This window comes from Talpa europaea (genome assembly GCF_964194135.1).
Source record: "Talpa europaea genome assembly, chromosome: 13".
NCBI classification, from domain to species: Eukaryota; Metazoa; Chordata; class Mammalia; order Eulipotyphla; family Talpidae; genus Talpa; species Talpa europaea.
Window position 1 is genome coordinate 36,061,591 of NC_140080.1, and position 20,028 is coordinate 36,081,618.

Genomic DNA, 20,028 nt, shown 5'->3' on the forward strand with positions numbered 1-20,028 from the left:
TACATTATCTTCATTTTTCACCTTTTTAATGTTTGCTTTTCTTCTGCCTGCAATCTAGCAAAATTGTCAACTTGTAACCATATTCATGTCTTTCATCTAAATTTCTTTTGGGTTGCTTTTTTGTTTTTGTTTATTTAATGCAAAGTTTAATTTTATTATTGAACGTTCAGTGTCTTTTTTGATTTCTACCTTTCCATTATCAGCTTTATTATTTCAGTATTTTTTTTTACTTTGATGTCTTATTTCACACCTTCCATACTTTTCTAAATTTTACTGATAGTATAGAACAGGTGCTTTCTGAAAATTTTTTAATAATATCTTGGTCTCTGTATTTTTTGCCACAAATATTTTATCAACTTTTTATCTTCCATTTAATAAAACCTGAACACAGAGAAGTTTCTGAATGTATACTACTAAACTCACTATTGATAGCATCACCTTCTATTGCTACTCTTTTTCTGAATCTTATTAGAATCATCCTCTTACTTCAAATTGGAGGACGGTTGTACATGATTCCATCCAATTTCCTGGCAATTTTAAATCTTTTTTTAAAGATTTATTTATGCATACAAAAACTGGGGTACAGGCCAGAGGTGCAGGGAGGGAGAAGATTCACCAGAGACAGTGGGGAGCAGTACAGACAGACTGAAATACATTGCTGAGGGGAGCATGGAGGAAGACAGGAGAGGTCTGCTTTGCCATGTGGGTTAGCTCCCTGGCCAACTGGGGATGGAACTTGTGCTGCAGAGGCTGCAGATAATTTCACAGTGCTATGCTTAACCCCTTGCACCACCAGGGAGGCCCACATTTCTTAATCTTTAATTTTGTATGGCCCTATAATCCTGAATAGCTTCTCCTGATTCTACTATTTGATTGTGGTTCTAGGAAATGTGGCATTTCCTGCTGATTGGTCTGAGGTGTATTGTGCCTCTTTCCTTGTCAATGTCATGTTTCTTCTAGGACTTTCCCCCTTCTGAATTCACTTTCCTTGATAGAAAGGGACATCTCTCCTCTTCTGTCCCCTGTCCAATTTCACTGACTCAGTTATAATCTCAGGACAACTCTGACCACTCCGGAAAGCAGCTGCTCCTCAGTATGTACATTGGGTGAACTGGGGGGTGCAGTGGATCTTCCCTCCCTGGGGTGGCTTGGGGCCATGCTTTAGAGTGAGAGGAGGGCCACATCCCCTATCACCTTTTTCCCCAAAAAGGTTTTTCCTCAGGATGTCACCTGAGCTTTATCTGGTATCTACCTCTGGTAACTGGCAGAATCCAGACTGTGAACTTAATTTCCAGTGCTGTTGAAACTTTCTGATCCTATTTTTGTGTTTATTAGTAATGCACCATGGTGGTAAAGGAATATAAATTCAGTGTTGCCATTTTTTCCTCAATTATCCTGTAACTTTTTCTTTTTTTTTTTCACTAATGTTCAAAACAGGGTTAGTGCTACAGACAACACATGGAAAATATTAAATTGCAGTGCTTTAAATCATGAATTTACAGTCGCATGCCTTACCCACTTATCTCAGTCATGAACTATCCTCTCTTACTTACTCCCTTGAGAACTGGAGTGTCTGTATTCCTTTTATTGTGCTCTTCATCCTCCGTACCCATTCACAGAGCAGCATAAATAAAGGCAATGAAGGACTTCTTTCTGAAGAAGTCATAAAGTAGTAGACATTCTTCATGACAACCTAGACATGAAAACTTGCCTGGTAAGGAGAGGAAGTCCCAGACGTGGAAGAGTGTAGCCTCATAAAAAAGGCAGAGAGATGCAGAGAGCGAACTTCCAGGTTTTTTTTGTTTTGGTTTTTTAGATTTTTTTTATTTTAAGATTTATCATTTTTCACATTTTTTAGACAATATTTGCTTCCCCCCACCCCCTCAGATTGAGTCCCCATAGAATTTCCTTCCCCAAGGCACCCACGCACCATCACCAGTCCCCTGTGCTCCTCCCTCCCTCCCTCTGATCCCTCTCCATCCTACTCCCCTGCAGTATGTCTCTGTTTTATAATTGTCTGTTTTTGCTTTGTTGTGTTTTGTACTGTTATTATTATTTTTTTTATACTGATGTCTTATTTGGTTTCCCTATATTCCTGTTATAAATGTAGCCATCCAATATTTTTCTTTTTCCTTCTGGCTTATTTCACTGAGCATAATTCCTTCTAGCTCCGTCCATGTTGCTGCGAATGGCATGCATTTATCTTTTTTGATTGCTGAATAATATTCCATTGTGTATATATACCACATCTTCTTGATCCAGTCAAACTTCCATTTTTAAAGGGGAACAGGCAAGTGATGACCAGGATAGTAAACTGTTGGGATGGGTTCATCCATCTGGTCATTATTAACCACAATCCTGAGTTCCTAGAAAATGGAGATGACAAAAGTAACTCATCTCTCTCTCTGTTCCTCCATCCTTGTTTATGGGATGTTTAGGCAGGTTCTTCTAAGAACATGGACTTGAGACAGGAAGAATTTTTGGATCTTACCCCCACTATCAGAAAGTAGGACATTTCTATTTGGCAGTTTATTTTTAGTCTAGGAATGCTGAAAAATAATTCCATACAAATTAATAGTAACAGTATTCCAAAGTATAATCTGCTAGTCATACTAAGTGTTAATGCTCTATGCTCAGATCACCTGTACTCTGAATTCTTAAGCACAAGATATGGAAAGTGACTAAAATATTTAAGATGTTTGATTTTAATAATCAGAAAATAATTTGATAAATTTTCCATCAACTTGTTAATCATTAAATGTAATCATGAAAGAATTATCCATATGAGTTTTATTTACATAGAAGATAGTTTACTTACATAAACTTCAAAGAGGTAATAGAGGACCTCCCTGGTGGCACAAGTAATTAAACACAGTGCTGTGAAGCTATCCACAGCCTCTGCAGCATTTGTTCAATCCCCAGCTGGCCAGGGAGCAACCCACATGGCAAAGAAGACCTCTCCTGTCTCGCCTCTCCCTCAGCAGTGTGTTTCAGTCCATCTCCTGTTCAGCTCCCCACTTTTGTGTCTGGTGAATCCTCTTACCTCCCACACTTCTGGCCTGTACCCCAGTTCTTTTATGCATAAATAAATCTTTAAAAAAAAAAGAGGTGATATAGATGGAGACTGTGAAAGGCTCAAGAAAATTTTAGAAAAAGAAAACAAAATGCAACAAACTTTTAAATGCAGGAAAACGATACAGTATAGTATTCCTAAGGAATGACATAGAAATCACTGGAACAGATGAGACTCCAAACATAGGACCCAAACATGTATGGTCAGATGAACTTTGATAAAGTTTACAGAATAATTCAGTGGGGAAACCATCTTTTATGAATGGTACTAGTACAACTGGACATCCTTATGGGGGATAAAATGAAATTCAACTCTTATAAACAAAATTTAACTCAAAGTGGTTCATATTCCTAAACCTAAGAGCTAAAACTATAAAATTTCTAGAAGAAAACATAGAAAAATCCTTTGTCTTTTAGAAAATCAGGTATCATAGAAGACAAATCTGATAACCTGAACTTCATCCTAATGAAAATCTTCTGCTCTTCAAAATATATTAAGAAAAAAGAAAAAACAAGCTACATATCAGGGGACAGTAATTTTTTTTCTTTTTAAGTATTGATTTATACAAGAACCAGGGTATAGCCCAGATGCGCGGGAGGGTGAGAGGATTCACCAGAGACAGAGTGGGGAACAGAACAGGCAGACTGAAGAAATACACTGCTGAGGGGACAAGCCGGCGAGATAGGAGGGGTCTGTTGCGCCATGTGGGACCCTTGCCGGCCGGCGGGTATTGAACCGGCACTGCAGAGGATTCGGACAGCTTCACAGCTCTGCACTCTACAGCATGTGCCACCAGGGGAGGCCCGACAGTATTTTCAACACATATATCTGATAAGTGATTCATATCCAGAATATATTGAAAATAACTCTTGTAACTCAGTAAAAAGAACTCGCCCTCCTAGCTCTTAAAATGGGCAAAAGAGTTAAAAATAGTTCATCAAAGAAAATAATAGACATGTGGCCAAAAAACTCATGAAAAGATGACCAGCATTTGTTAGTCATTAAGGAAAAACAAATTTTAAAAAATGAGATATTTCTGCATGCTTACTAGCATAAATGAGGTTTCTAAATTAAACACACCATCATATCATGAAAATGTGAAGCAACAAGAGCTCTCACATTGCTGGTGGGAATGTAAAATCACCCAACTGATTTAGAAAACAATTTGGCAGTCTCTGATAAAGTTAAATATACTTACCATATGACCCACTCCTACATATTTTTACCCAGTTCCATTCTAGGTATTTATCCAAGAGATGAAAACGTAGTCCATATAAAGACTTATATGCAAATATTTATAGCATCTTTATGCACAACAGCCAAAAACTGAAAACAACCCAAATGTTCATCAGCATGTGAATGGATAAACAAATTGTGTCATAGCCATAAAGATATGCCATATCCATTAAAGGATTGAACTACCTATACCTGCAATAATATGGATGGATTTTAAAGGTATTTGAAAGTGGTTTATGAGGGATAGAGGTTAAGGGAAGGAATTGACTCTATAAGCAATAGAGGAACTCTTTTGGGTGACAGAAATGACATATCTTGATTTTGGTGGTAGTTATGTGACAATATATATTTGTCAAAGATCATGGAACTGTGCACTTAAAAAGTGCACATTGAACTTGACTTTGAATATAGGAGAAGTCTCAACCTTCCACCTTGTTAAAAAAATTTCAAGTTAAAATGGATAACCTTTTTTTAACCTATCTGACTGATTATAGTCGAAGTGTTTGATTACATGTTGTCAAGGATTTGGGGAAGGAGTCACTCTGGCAGTATATTTCAAATTTTAAAATGCATATACTTTTTGTAATTGCCCCAAGGAAACAAATTCCCTCAGGGGAATTTTTCTACAGGTAAGACATGTGCAAGGAAAGACTGGTGTTTTCATTGTTTATCATAGCAAAAATCAGGAAACAATTTCAATTTCCATTAATGGACACATAAAATTAAAGTAGTGAAATACTGTGAGGTAGATATAACTGTGAACTAATATGGGACAGCTTTTAAAGATATTGTTAAATGAAAATAGCCAAGTGCAGGTAACATCATAGTATGCTTCTATTTGTGTTTGTAAAAATGTGTATGTAGAGTCATATGTGCTTATCCATTCATACATACCCTGTTAGAGATAGCACACGCATATGCATGCACACAGACACACACACACACACCGGTTTAGCCAGCGTATTGGCACAGGAAAGTCTTACCTTTTCAGTATATATCTATACATCTGTATCTATCTATATATACATCTATCACAAAATTTTAATTTGTATTTTGTCTTATTATGGAAGTTGAGAATACATAGGTGACTTTTCTAATCATTTCCTCCAGCAAAACCTTAGGTTTTTTTTTTTTTTTTTTTTGTCAGCAACACAGAAGTGGACTAGATAGATCTTACGAGTGATCCTGTGTGACATTCCCCTTATAACCACTGCTTCCAATCTGTGTCTCCTATTTTTCTATTGAATAAATTCATGTGGGAGTAAGTTGAGGAAGAAATACAATATCCAACTTTTATTTTTTCTCTTTGCCAACATGAGGACATTTTGTATATTGGATTGCTGCTCTAGATAACTTTTACTAAGTACTATAATAGTCAAGTGACATGGTGAGAAGAAATGTACTAAGTTGTAAAGAAAATGGTGAATTATGTCTCTGTATCATGTCAAGATGCTACCAAGAAACTTCTTTAAATGAGGGGAGCATTGGTAGGAAGGTGTAGAAATTGGCAGCGCTTTCCAAAAGTGGATTGGCTTGGGAGGCCGTGTTCAATTTAGTTTGGATATTAAATGAATTAAAATGGACATTCTCAAGTTATGAGCCTTGCCTCATCAGTGCTATAAAAAGCCCCATAGCCAGGCTGTAATTTGACTCTCCTCTCTGTAATGTTTCACAATATTTCTATGGTTACAGAGCTCAAATAAGTGGAAGCTAATCATTAGTTTGCTAAATGTGGTTCATGGAACAGTTCACAACTCCCAGACCTGCCAACTGCTGCTTGTTTAGTGTCATGTTTGCCCTTCTTGGGTAGAAGTTCGTTTATTCATCAGAAAAATGTACAGTAACATTTGTCTCACATCCAGGAATTATGCAGTATGGCAGTTCTCCATGAATCTTGGGGCTGGGGACAGGAAAAGTTCACTCTAAGGAGAGTTTTTGTGACATATGCTTATGCAAGAAGAAGCCATTAAGAAAGTGTAAAATGGCAAAACAAGAAAAGAATTAAAAGTGCAGAGGTTTTGGATATTTGGAAAATTAGATTTTATTGACTTTTCAAATACTTCCTATGCTAGAACTCTATGGAATTTAATATTCTGTAGTCCTAGAAATAAAATCCTGCTCTTTAGGTTCCTTATTTGTTTGATGCGACAACACAGACATTGTTATTCCCTAGGGTAGTCCGCAAACTTCACATAAAAGTTCTGCCTTTGGAAGACAAATGTTTTATGAACTGGGCCCCTTCTCTTATCTCCCAAAATATGTTAGTGGGGTATACTGAGCATGTTAGGTCCCAACCTGATTTGTGCTCTTAATTGAGGTTTAGAGCCTGACTATTTGTCCTTTTCCTATTGGGAGGAAAGTAGATTCTTTCCCAGTAACTGGAAGATGTATTGTACCCACCTGTGATTCATTTTCCTTTTTCACTAAAGACTGCTGGTCCTGTGGGAGGAACATCTTCTTGGAGATTGTCTAGAAGGAGTCTGATAGCTCTCTCTGTTTACTTGCTGTATTATTTAGATATCTTTGGATTGTAAAAATCCTGACCTCAACTGGCTTAAGGAAAAAGGATATTTATTGATCCCCTGATTAAATAAGCTATACAAATACCAAATCATTGTTGTATACACCTAAACCTAGTATGTTATATGTCGATTATACTGCAATGGAAAAAAATTCATGGCCAGATACAAGCATTGAAATCATGTCATCAAAACCCACTCTCCTGCTTCTTTCATCTCTGCCCTTGTCTGTCAGATTGACTCTTAGAATCTGAGTGCCGAACCAGAGCAGTTGCATAATCGCCCATGTGCGAACCCAGCAGGAAACAGCAGGTATCCTTCCCTCTATCTCTGGATAAGTCCTGCAGCTCACTCTGATTGAACCGGGTATGTCTTTGACAATTCCTGAACCAACCCTCGGGTTCAGACAGATGCTGTGTTTTGAATCATCCATCCTGAATTTCATTCCTACCTAAACACTAGAATAGAAATAAGGAAAGGCAGCAGCCCAATAGGAAGGGGGGTGCTGTGCAGAAAGAAAAGGGACTGTGAGCTGGAGACATATCACTAGACTTTTAGTGTGAAGAAACTGGATTCTCTCTCAGTGCTCTTTAAGACTCTAATTCAGAACAATAAGATGGGATTCTGCTGACTTGTGAAGCAACTCATATTCCACAGCCTCTATCTTATTCTCACCTGCCTGTGTGCTAGTAAGGAAAAATCCGTTCTTCTTTCATAATACACATTTAAAATACACACAGTGACTAAACATCTAGTTTCTTTATAAAGAAACTAAATAAGACAAAAACAAACTCATACACACTAAGAACAAAATGGTGATTACCCCTAAGGAAGGAGGAATAAGTGTGGGGAAATTAGGTAAAAGGAGTCATTTATATGGTAAAGCATGGAAACTAGGCTTTTGGTGGTGATCAGAATATCAATTATATAGATGTTTATGTATAATACTATGTACCTGGAACCTATGTTATAAACTACTGTTGCCTCAATAAAACCTAATGTTATAAACTACTGTTTATATAGATGTTGATGTATAATACTGTGTACCTGGAACCTATGTTATAAACTACTGTTGCCTCAATAAAACCTAATGTTATAAACTACTGTTTATATAGATGTTGATGTATAATACTGTGTACCTGGAACCTATGTTATAAACTACTGTTGCTTCAATAAAAAATGAAGAGAAAAAAATCCATGCAAGAGGAAGCAAGAAGAAATAACCAATAACTGATACATTTATGGTGGTTCTCATTGCATTTCCTGGATTTAGGCAATTTAAAATAAATATATAAGCAGTGGAATCAAGTCATAGTTTAGAAAATATAAAAACCACAATTCTACCAGTCTAACCCAACCTCTATTTTAATTTTAGTGTATTTCCTTTCAGCCTTGGTTCATGCGAGTTTCTCAAAAACTTACTTTTTTTCTTTTTTTTTTTTTGCTTGACATTGCAAGATAATCCAGCCATTTTCCATGTTTTTATGTAATCATCATTATAGTGTAAATACAACAATTTCCATTCAGCATATTCCACCAGGTAGACTTACCATAATTATTTTTCTATCATTAGACATTTAAAAATCTTTTTCTACTGTTTCAAAGAATTGTGTGTGTGGAACATTTGAGGGGATATATTACTTTTCTTATGCCTTATTTCTTGAGGATAGATTGTGAGAAGTGGAATTACCAGTTCAAAGGGTATAAATACTATTATGTGTCAATATACATATTACCAAATTGCTTTTCAAAATAGTTGCATTAGTCTCTACTGCCTCTAACAGTTTACTAGAGGATCAGTTTTTCTGGATTCTTGCCAGCTATAGATATTTGGATTTTTAAGCATTTTCCTAATAGGTAGAAAATAGGAATCATTTTTGCTTTAATTTGGATTTCTTTGCTTAGTAGTAAGGTCAAATGGTTTTACTATGATTGCTTTTAGTGGTATTTTCTGCTCTGCTTTACACTTTATCTTTTCCTTGTTGTAGACCCCAAAACAGCTTCTGAAACAGAAACGGATATCTGTGCCGAATGGGAGATAAAGACCATTACTAGTGCTTTGAAGACCTACCTAAGGTAGGGACTTTCCATTTGCCGGCAGGATGCCAGCTTGTTATCAGGCAATCAGGAAGAAAGCAGTTTTATTTTCAGCCTCCAGAGAGCTGTTGGGTGGGTGTTTGAGATGTGAAAACAGCTTATGTGTAGGTGCAATTAGCTCAGCTGGTCAGGCCAATTGTAAGTTATCCATTCTTACAACCGGTTGCCATTGTGCAGTGGTGCCAGGAACGACTTCGGAAGCTCAGCTCTTTATGAGAAGCGTCTGTGGTAATTAACCTTTAACAGAACCTAAAATACGGTATTCCTTGAAATCTCCGACAAATCTATTAAAAGAGTAAGAAATCTTGTGTCCCATTCTGTTGATATTGCATAGTCATATACCCTATTTATTTTGATAGTTTTGTACATTGTGCAGATAGAGTATATTGTTGACATTGCTCCTTAAAAATAACCATTTGAAGAAATTCCCTTTGAATTCTTCAACTTAGATTGAAAAATAGTACTTTATTAGAGAGAAGACTGTTGTCTTTGTAAAAATATATGTGATATCACTGTCACCTTTCTACCCCTCTCCTATTTAAGGGAGTGGGTGACTGACTAGCTGCCTACATCTGTTTCATAGACTGAAATTTATGAAAGGTAGAATTATTACGGTTCTTCGCTGTAGTTCTTACATAGGAAGGTAGGATCTAGTCTTGAAGAGGAAAACTGAAATCATGAATTTCATAAACATTTGTACACATTTTATGAAGATTGCTTGACTTGAAAATAAAGGAAGAAAGTCATAGAAAGGGAAGTGATGATTCAGGTTTTATTGGCTATTGTGAAATTGATGTAAAGCTCTTAAGTGAATACGAAGATGTAATGCCAGTGATGACTAAGAGTAGAATTAGGGCACTCAATGAGAAATAAAATATTATCTCAGCCAAGAATAATGTATGGACTGTAGAGAAGCTTATTATTTGGACTATCAGGAAAAAAAAAAACTGGTTTAAAATTAAACATCTACGCTAAGCATATTTATACCCCAAATATTGTCATTTATACAAAACTATTTTATAGATTTTTGTATTTATAGTTTTTTGTATTTAATGCTTACTTTTGCATGTTGACATTGATTAGATAATAAACAGGAAATGTAAAATCTATTTTTTTAAAAAGCAGGTAAATTTTCATTTTCTTCATGCCTAATATTGGGAGCTCTAGTCCTTTGGCATTCCTGAGCACTACTCCATGGTGATTCACCACAAAAACACCTACAAAAGTCACTCATTGTGTTTCCAGATGAACTAATTTTAATAACAAGCTCCTGGGAAGATGAGAGTTTAAGCAAAAGTAATCATTGCAAATGTTTAGTTAGTTGCCTGTTTCTCAGATACATCTTAAAATGGTCTTGTTGATGGGTGAGTCACTGACTGAAAAGGAAATCTCTTGGTTAGTGCTAGACTTTTTGCATTAGCAATTTCCTGGTTATATCCATTCCCTTAAAGGAGAGAGAAATTGAAAATTTCAGGTGTAATCTCCTAACCCTTTCAATAGGGAAACTAAGTTGAACTAAGTTTAGTAGCTGTTGTTTCCCTGTGATCTCTGTCTTTGAGAAATGTAATATAGTTTGGCAGTCACTAGGCTGCTATTTAGAGAGCATATGATTATGTTCTATTGCGCTAAATAGTGTATATCCTTTCATTTCAGAATGCTTCCAGGACCACTCATGATGTACCAGTTTCAAAGAAGTTTCATCAAAGCAGCAAGTAAGTTTTCTATTTTGTCACAGTTTTAGGGGAAAGCGAATAGTTTTTTTCTATTTCAAAGAACAGTCAGTATCCCAAAATAAATATTAGCTAACCTTTTGTATTCTACATATAAACTACCCACATTTTGCACTCGTGAAACTGACACAAAATTAAAGTGAAACCACACTAGGATTGCTAAGGTCCTTGCTCCTGCATTGCATTCACAGAAGAGGAGAAAAACTTCAGAGGTGTTTTTGTTTGTTTGTTTTTTCGTTTTTTGGTTTTGGAGGGGTGGGGTGGAAAGAAAAGAGAAAGCAAGTTTGTGTTTCTAATTTTGATTGCTGGAGTTCTAACTCCCTGGTTTTTTTCCCAGCCCTTGAGTAGCATTTTGCAGAATGAATCAGACATGGCACATTACCTAAGTTGAGCTTGAGAAGTGTTTCCCTGAATACAACACCATTTATATAACTTCCTAGTCTTTCCATCATGGCTTCCATTTACAGCTTCTGATCATTCTTCAGCTGTATCATCCAGGTCCCTAGTGTCAAATTACTGGTATTAAAATACGCAGGGATTAGGTGCAGGCTATCCTAAGTGTCCTGGAATCTGTCTACATGGGGCAGGCCTCCTATAAGGGGCAGTAAGATTCCCTTAATATTTAAATCTGGCATGAATCCCTACAGTGCTGTAAATGCCTATTGCTTGTTCCTCTCCCTGCTTCCTTTAAGCCTTTAGAGTTTGTTCACCTTGGTGGCTACTCCTAGTCTATTTTAGTAGTACTGATGTTCTGGTGGCCTTATTTACTCATAGTTGTCCCCTTCAAATGGGAATGAAAAAGACATGGAGAAAGCTGGGAGTGAAGATAGTGTTTATGTGACTTCTTTCTCAGAGAAATTCCAAGCCCATGGCAACCATTCTCTAATTAAACCACACATCACTTCTATAAATAGGTGTGGTGAGCACTATCAATCTATTTCCCTAGGAAATGGAGCCACTTACCCAAGTTCATCCAAGAGAACGTGACAGGCCACAATTTAGGTTTTAGGCTGACAGAAAGATTGACATATTTTTTCTGCAATTACTTTCTTCCACCAGTTTGGTTGTCAAAATGATTGGAAAACAACTGGGAATCTCCTTTGAATTCTTTGAGACTGTCTTCAGGTGTTATTTTGATATTTGAAACCCTTGCGATGTTATTCATGTGTGATTTGTTTATCACTTGATGAGTGCATAAAGTTCTTTCCTTCCTTGAAATGAAGCCATCACTCTGCTCCCAAGTTTGATCCTGCTCTGAGTGTGCACTTGACTGGCTCCGTTTCCTCATGTCATCATTCTGGCTTGTATTTCTTGATAGACGTCATTTGGATGAACTCTGTCACAGAAAGCACCATTCAAAGCTTTTCTAGGTCTAGCCTTACTCATCATGAGTGCACACAACAGCATCTGAAACTTTTGAAAAAGACTCAGTTTATTAGTGCCCAACCTTTGGTTTCCTTTGATTTTTGTCTTGTAAGCAGATTTAGCTGTAAAACTTCTCAAATATTACCTCTCTCCTTCCTTTGCAGAGCTGGAGAACCAGGAATCTCGGGTCTCGGAAATCCACAGCCTTGTTCATCGCCTCCCAGAGAAAAATAGGCAGATGTTACAGCTGCTCATGAACCACTTAGCAAAGTAGGTTTAAGACTGATTGCTGGTTCTTTTTCACCTTAGGAAGTTCTTATTCTTATATTAAAGGTGATCTCCGTTTTGCTTATGGTTCCCTCTCCCACTCTCCTTTCAAGGATGCTGCAGGCTTAGTGAAATGTGTGAAATGTTGGCTGCTTCAGTTAACAGTGACAAATGCCAGATGGTTTGCAGAGGAGACTGGGGAAGTGCCTAGGCCATCAGGCTGAATTTTCAGGGTAAATAGAAGTTTGTAGTCCATGATACAGGTCACCATGCAGAATTTTCAGGGGGTATATATTCTTGTGATGGTCAAGGGCATGTAGGGATATGTTGTGGATTTATAGATTTTGGGTTTGGAGTCAAAAAAGTTGGATTCTATAGCTGACTATTCTTAACAAGCCACCTAACCAGCCCTAGATTTCCCTTGCTGCATCAGTCATTATATGTGTGTAAATATTCTCACCTTCCATGGACTTTGATGAATGTTCTTAACTAGAGTGGAGCAAAAGAAAAAATAGTATAACAGTTTGTGAAGCCCTATGTTGTTTTACTGAACTGAAATGTTCTAATTGGGTCCTTACCCATATTTTGTTCATGCCAATAAGTCACTGGGATAAATTGATACTTTGATGAGTGAGATGATGATTTGTTTTCATGTTTCTGCAAGCACTTCATAATTACCTTTTGAGAGATGGGGAAGAGAGAGCAAGAAAGAGAGAGAGAGAGAAACACCATAAACATTTCCATAGGTCTTAATTATAAAGAGGCAAGCATGTTTTGCATGTTGATTAGAAGCAATTAGCCTTAGGCAAGGGTAGCTCTATTACTGGTCAATTTTTTTTCTCACCTTGTCATGGCAAAGAATGCACAAGTTCTCAAGGAAAGTGCCCAAAGTAGTCGAAGAATCCTGATAAAATATATTTAAAATGTTCAAAATAAAGGGAGCTGGGCTTTAAAAATAACTCCAGATGCTCCAAGAGGGCAGTTCAGTGCCTGTTCCATATAATCCATTTAGGCATTCATTAAACAGAAAAGCTGGTTGAGATCTTAGTTGCAAAACTTTACACCCTTGTGGGACCTGCATCAAAACAGAGGAATCTCCAGGTACACTCCAGCTGAGCATATGTGGGGACATTCATGATGCTTTTTGCCTTATGGAGACATCCAAGCTTGTTGGGAGCTGCTGCAGAAGGAATGGGAACCAGTTGAAAGCAGTCAGTCTTTTCAAGCTGTGCCATTGTAATGTGAGAGAGAGTCCAAGAGTAAATGGTGATGCAGCAGAACCAGTATGGAATATCGCTATTTTTTAAATGTCCTAAGAATTGTTAGGAATCTTCAAAAATAATAATAAGTGAAACCATCTGATATTTTTCTTTTTCCTTCTGGCTTATTTTTACTGAGCATAATTCCTTCTAGCTTCATCCATGTTGCTACAAATGGCATGAGTTTATCTTTTTTTGATTGCTGAATAATATTCCATTGTGTATATGTAACACATCTTCTTGATCCAGTCATCTATTTTTGGGCATTTGGGTTGTTTCCAGGTTTTACCTATTGTAAATAGTGCTGCAGTAAACATAGGGGTACAGATGTTCATAGCAGGAATATAGGGGAAACCAAGTAAGACATCAGTGTAAAAAAAATAATAACATTACAAAACACAACAAAGCAAAGACAGACAATTATAAATCAGAGACATCCTGCAGGGGAGGAGGAGGGAGAGGGATCAGAGGAAGGGAGGGAGGAGCACAGGGGACTGAGGTGATGGTGCACGGGTGCATTGGTGAAGGAAACTCTATGGGGACTACACCTGAGGGGGTGGTGGAAGAAAATATTGTTTAAAAATGAACAATGATGTAAAAAATAAATAATAATAATAATAATAATAATAATAATAAGGGTGATGGATCTTGAACTGTTGGGCTTGTAAATGTCCCATCTCCTGGTAGATGGTTCACTTTCTCCCTCTTTTTCCATTTTGTCCTCTCCCAACCCCATTAAGTTGAGCTCATCTTTGTTCCTACCCCAAAGATTAGTGGTACTAGAGTGTGCAAGTTATGGCTGTGACCTTGACTTTTTGCCTTTTGAACAATTCAAACTTTTTGGTTGCTAGAGTTACTATTTTTTTCCATGGCATTTCTGGAACATTGGATCTTCTCTTTCATACTTGACTGATTTTCTTTGGTTTTATGGCATTCCTTTGTTCCATTATTTTTTTTTTAAAGATTTATTTATTTATTTATACAAGCACTGTGTACAGTCAGAAGTGCGAGAGGGTGAGAGAATTCAACAGAGCCAGAGGGGAGAACAGAGCATGCAGACTGACGAAGTACACTGCTGAGGAGAGCAGCGGGGAACAGGAGAGGACTGTGTGCCATGTGGTACCCTCGCTGGAGGCTGGGGATCGAACCGGCATTGCAGAGGCTGCAGGCAGCTTCGCAACCCAGCGCTCAATTGCTGCACCACTGGGGAGGCCCGCCATTATTTTTTTTTTTTAAGATTCATTTATTTATGCATAAAGAGCTGGGTGGGGTACAGGCCAGAGATGCAGGGAGTGACCTCTCACCAAGGACAGAGTGGGGAACACAACAGGCAGACTGACTGAAATATACTGCTGAGAGGAGCAGCGGGCGAGTCAAGAGAGGTCTGCTTCGTCATGTGGGTTGCTCTCTGGCCGGCCTGGGATCAACTCCTGCTGCAGAGGCTGCAGATTGCTTCATAGTGCAGTGCTTAACCCCTTGCACCACCAGGGAGGACCCTACTTTGTTCCATTATTCATCAAGATACCAATACGTAGACAAGCTCTCATGCCTATAGGTGTAAGTTGTTCAGAGCTGGTGTTAGAACATAGATTCAAGTTATCAGCATGTCATGTTTTTGGTCCCTGGAGCCTCTAAATTTAAAATGCTTTGGAGGAGATGGGTATAAATGAGTGTTGCTGAATCCAATGAGAAGTATTTAAGTTTGAAGAAATTCTTTGGCACTCAAAGAAGTTCTAAGATTCCACTTAAACTCTATATTCTCATTTACAGCTCTGTCCTATTTTAAAAGCAAGCAGTAAGGGAAAGTTAACTTGGAATAAGGAATTTGTTTCATTCCAGTTTTCTCAGGTTCAGACTTACCCTAGGATATGCCTGAGCTATTGTTTCTTGATCCACTTACTTAATGGTCAGCTTCCTTCCTAAGTTTTGGTTTCAGGGCTGATTCTGCTAGTGTTTACTTCTCTTGTTACCTGCTGTGTTTGTCCTGTGCATCTCAGGCAACTGGTTCAAAAGGGAGGTATTTTGTATTGTGTATTTTTAAAATTACCCTTTTGAAACACTTCAAAATTGATTTCCCTAACTGTAGAGAAAAAGTTAAGACATTTTATATTTAATCCCAAGTAGAAGTGCATTCAAAATGATAAAAAAAAAAAGTCTTGTGAGGGAAGGATAAAAACTCCAAACCAAACAATTTACCAGGGTGCATCCAAATCGCAAAACTCTTGGGTTGGTTTCAGGCCTCAGAAGGAACATAAAAATTATAGGCAACTATGCACATATTTTTGTTGTTTCAGCTTAAATCTACTATGATAATTAGATGTTTTCTATTTAGAGCTAGGATTCAGTCTGGAGTCATGTGCCTTAAAGCATAGTTAGACTTAGCTGGGGTGCTTGTTTACATCGACATTGCTGGGTCCCACCCAGGTCTACTAAATCCAATTCTGCCTGGGAATCTGCATCTCTGGTTTATTTCATAGGTAATTATGATACACATATTCTTTTGAGAACCTCTGGCCCAGGGAATGGACTCTATGGGGGGATTTTCTAGGAGAAAGAAATAGTATTGAGAAGACTGGATTGGGATTTAGACTGGTGATAGAAACAGGAAGAGGAAACTCAAAGCAGAGAGTTCAAAAAGATTTTCTTTTCATAACTAAATTACCAATAAAATAAATTAAATCTGGTTTTGATTTCCCATGTCTTTAAAATTAACTCTGCATTAAATTGATTTTTCAGCAAATGACTTTGTCATAAAAGTCATGCATAAAGCATTTTTGGTAATAAAGAAGACTGTCCCTAGCTAACTCTAAGATCTTGTGGAAATCATTCAACCTCTCTAAGTATCAGTGTTTTGAGTTCCGTTCTGATAATGTGATTCTGTGTTTTCATCAGGTAGAAAGAGCAGAAAACAAGAAAAAAATTCCCAATCTTATAATTGCAGAAGAAATAAGAGTAGATGAGTAATAAAGACTAATTTCATGGTAGTTCAAATGTTTACATATCATGATGATTCTAAGTATGTTGTATATCCCCACGCATACCATTCTTACTGGATCATTGTAACTTTATTACAGTGTTTATGCTGCTCGGGAGAATTTCAAAGGACTCACTATACATCAGGAGTGTCTATTAAAAACACCTTTTCACAGCTGGTTTTCCCAAACACTTAACTGAGAAATAAATCTTAGTCTCTTTTCTTTTTTGAAGTAACTATTCCTTTGTTGTTAGGGTGATCTTGGAGAATCAGGGTCCTGTTGCTTTTCCAAAGAGGTATTATTTAGGATTCTTTGGGTTGCAGCAAACAGAAAGTACCATTCAAAATGGCTTACATGTAAGGGAATCTGTGGTCTCATTACACAAAATTAGTCCTGCGCGTTGGTTAAATTTCTGCTCAAGAAATACTGCAATTATTTCATGGTCCTGCTCATAGCCAATCTGTGTTGGACCTCTTGGTGTCATCAGTTATTACACCACATTGTTGCAGATAAGTGATTGACCAGAGGCAGTAAGACATTATTTCTTTTTTGAGTCTCTTAAAAGCTGAGATACTTTTTTTCAGAAGTTCTCCAGAAGACTTTCCATCATTTTTCTCTGGTCTGAAGCAATTATTGGCAAAGGGAGTAGGTATAAAAGCTCTTTTTTATACCAGAGCTCTCGGTAGGCAGCTCATAGTGCCCCTTAGTTTGCTCAAACATTTTTCAGAGAGGTTTTTTAAAAAAAAAATATTTATTCATTTTTGTGTAGAAGAACTAGGGAGTAGGCCAGCGGTGGGGGGGGCCTTGAGAGGATTCATCAGAGACAAAGTGTCCCCACTTTGCAGAACAGGCAGATCTAATAATACACTGCTGAGGGGAGCAGCAGGAAGACAGGAGAGGTCTGCTGAGCCATGTGGGTTAGCTCCCTGGCTGGGATTGACCTCAGGCCATTGCGGTGGTAGCACTGACACTTAATCCCCAGGCCATTAGGGAGGCCCCATTTTTTAGAGTTTTAGGTCTATTGAATCACCTTGATTAGCATGATGTACTATCTCAATGAAAACATATGGGACAAAAGGCCAGTTTGGGAGGGGAAGTGATCACATCTGTAGTATGGGCGCTTGCACATTAAAATTACAAAATTTAGGGGAGGGGATGAATGAGCGAAATAAAGAGAGTGAAATCAACTTAGATCCCTTTGTAACTTCCTGATTTCTTTCTTTTTTTTTGGTCCAACAATTCAAGTTTATATTTTTATTTTTATATTTTTATATTTTAATATTTTTATTAATTTTTAATTTTTTATATTATTGTTCATTTTTAAACAATATTTTCTTCCCCCCACCCCCTCAGGTGTAGTCCCCATAGAGTTTCCTTCACCAAGACACCTGTGCACCATCACCTCAGTCCCCTGTGCTTTTCCCTCCCTCCCTCTCCCTCCTCCTTCCCTGCAGTGTGTCTCTGATTTATAATTGTCTCTTTGCTTTGTTGTATTTTGTACTGTTAATACTTTTTTACACTGATGTCTTATTTGGTTCCCCTATATTCCTACTGTAAGTGAAACTATCCGATATTTTTCTCTTTCCTTCTGGCTTATTTCACTGAGCATAATTCCTTCTAGCTCTATCCACGTTGCTGCGAATGGCATGAGTTTATCTTTTGTTCTTTTCATTATCCAGTTGTCTAATTCTTGTTTTGGTCATCTATTGCCTGTTGTGGCTTTCCAAAAGGCACAGAAGATTGCAGGTATCATGAAAGACTATTGTGGGGCTACTGCTGGGCACACAAGTGATACTATCTAAGTATGTAGACTCCATTGCCACAAGTTCTCAAGGATTGAGCATCAGAACTTGGCTCTTTTCTCCTTCCTGTGTGAGTCTACATACTTCCAGGCATACTTGAAAATCAAGGACATTTTCATATTTCCTTAATGATCTAGAAGCAGAGTCAATTGGGTCCATGTACAAATGCCTGTGGTTATGAAGAAAGTCATTGCCTGGCCTTGGCATCAAGGAGAATGGGGACTGGTGGTTAACTGGCATTCCTTGACATTCTTAAGAAAGGGTCAAAGATGAAAGGAAGTGAGGGTGGATACTTAGTATTAACATATAACTTATAGGTAATATAATATTCCTTCTTCATCCATTTTAAGTCTAGGAGATAAGATTGGGCTTAGTGAAGAGCTTGTGAACAGATGACAAGAGCTAGTTATTTCCTTGCCATCGACTAGTCCAAACAAAATAGCTGTGGAATTTTACAAAGCACATTTAAAAGAAATCAGTGCTTTTGAGATATTGACTTTCTAAGATGGAAAACTCCTGTGAGCTTCTCTGGAAGCCTTCCCTCAGCCATACACCCTGGCTTTTGAACCTTTCGTCTCTCTAGTAACCACTGTACACTCACTGCTGCCGGCACAGAATCATGTGCCCACTGGGCCATTGGTGGTGTGGCTGATACCTCAACAGTGCCTCACTGACCACATTCTCCAGTCTCATTCAGTTTCTCCCTTGCTAGCTCCTACCCTGAAATTCTGATGATTTTCACCCCTAACTATTTCTTGAATACATTTACTTTTCTCCCTCCCCATTACTATCCTCCTTGTCCAGACTACCATTGTCTTTTTGCCAGGCTGCTTACAAAGCCCTCTTCCCAGTTTTGTCTAGCGGGTGGTGCTCTGACTGCCTTCTGGTACACACAATTCATGCTCTGCAGCAGGGGAACTTGGGACACTGCAGATCTCAACATGTGATTCCCTTGGTTGAAAAAAAAAAAAAAAATGAAAGGCAGCTTTCCCATGGCTCTTAAGATCAAACTCTGGATATGGCCTCCAAGGCCTTGTCTGCATTGGGCCCTTCCAAACTTTGTGTCCCTGATAATGGTGATTGTCTCCCTACTGCATGGCGAATAGTAGATACTCATGAATAGTTGCTGGGTAGAAACATGAATAGTCTCTTGACTATTTCTCAAACATCCTCTTCCCTGCTTCTTCCTCATTTTGCCTTCTGCAGTTTATTTTCCTCTCTCTGGAGTGTCTGCTCCCCAGCCTCTGCTTGCCAAAGTGTACCTCATTCTTTTGCCTGAGCTCAAATACCACTGCCTGCAAGAATCTTTTCTGCCTCAAGTGCCCTCTCGCTTTCATGAACTCCCATAGCCTTTGCTTATTCCTCTCACTGTGTATCACGTTCCACAATGTGGTACAGTTTACCAGATTATCTTCTCACTACTGCTAGGTCATAAGCTCCCAGGGGACAGGCAGTCTGTCTTCCTTTATCTTAGTTTCTTACATGGAGGGTGCAAACAAGGGCCTATAACCAGAACAACCCATATGTATGTTGTATTTGCTGTTGTTGTCCCACACGTTAATGTTTTAAAATTTGGGACAAATTTGCAACACTTTTCATAGGCATAATTTTACTTGAAAAAATTCAGATCTCCTTTCTGCCAATTAGCTGGAGGTGAGTGGGGACTGCATCTAGCCCCCCAGGCCTTGCCTTCTCCCGTTTAAGG

General features: G+C 38.0%; 1 protein-coding gene across 1 annotated transcript in view; it reads left to right on the plus strand.

Moving 5' to 3' along the window:
• ARHGAP26 (Rho GTPase activating protein 26) overlaps positions 1–20,028 on the plus strand; it is a gene marked incomplete at its 3' end in the record, with an annotated part of 427,812 nt that overhangs the window by 253,506 nt on the left and 154,278 nt on the right. The window contains exons 15-17 of the mRNA XM_084252634.1: positions 8,817–8,904; positions 10,579–10,637; positions 12,185–12,290. Coding sequence (XP_084108760.1) covers positions 8,817–8,904; positions 10,579–10,637; positions 12,185–12,290 — 253 coding nt within the window. The remainder of the gene's footprint in view (positions 1–8,816; positions 8,905–10,578; positions 10,638–12,184; positions 12,291–20,028) is intronic.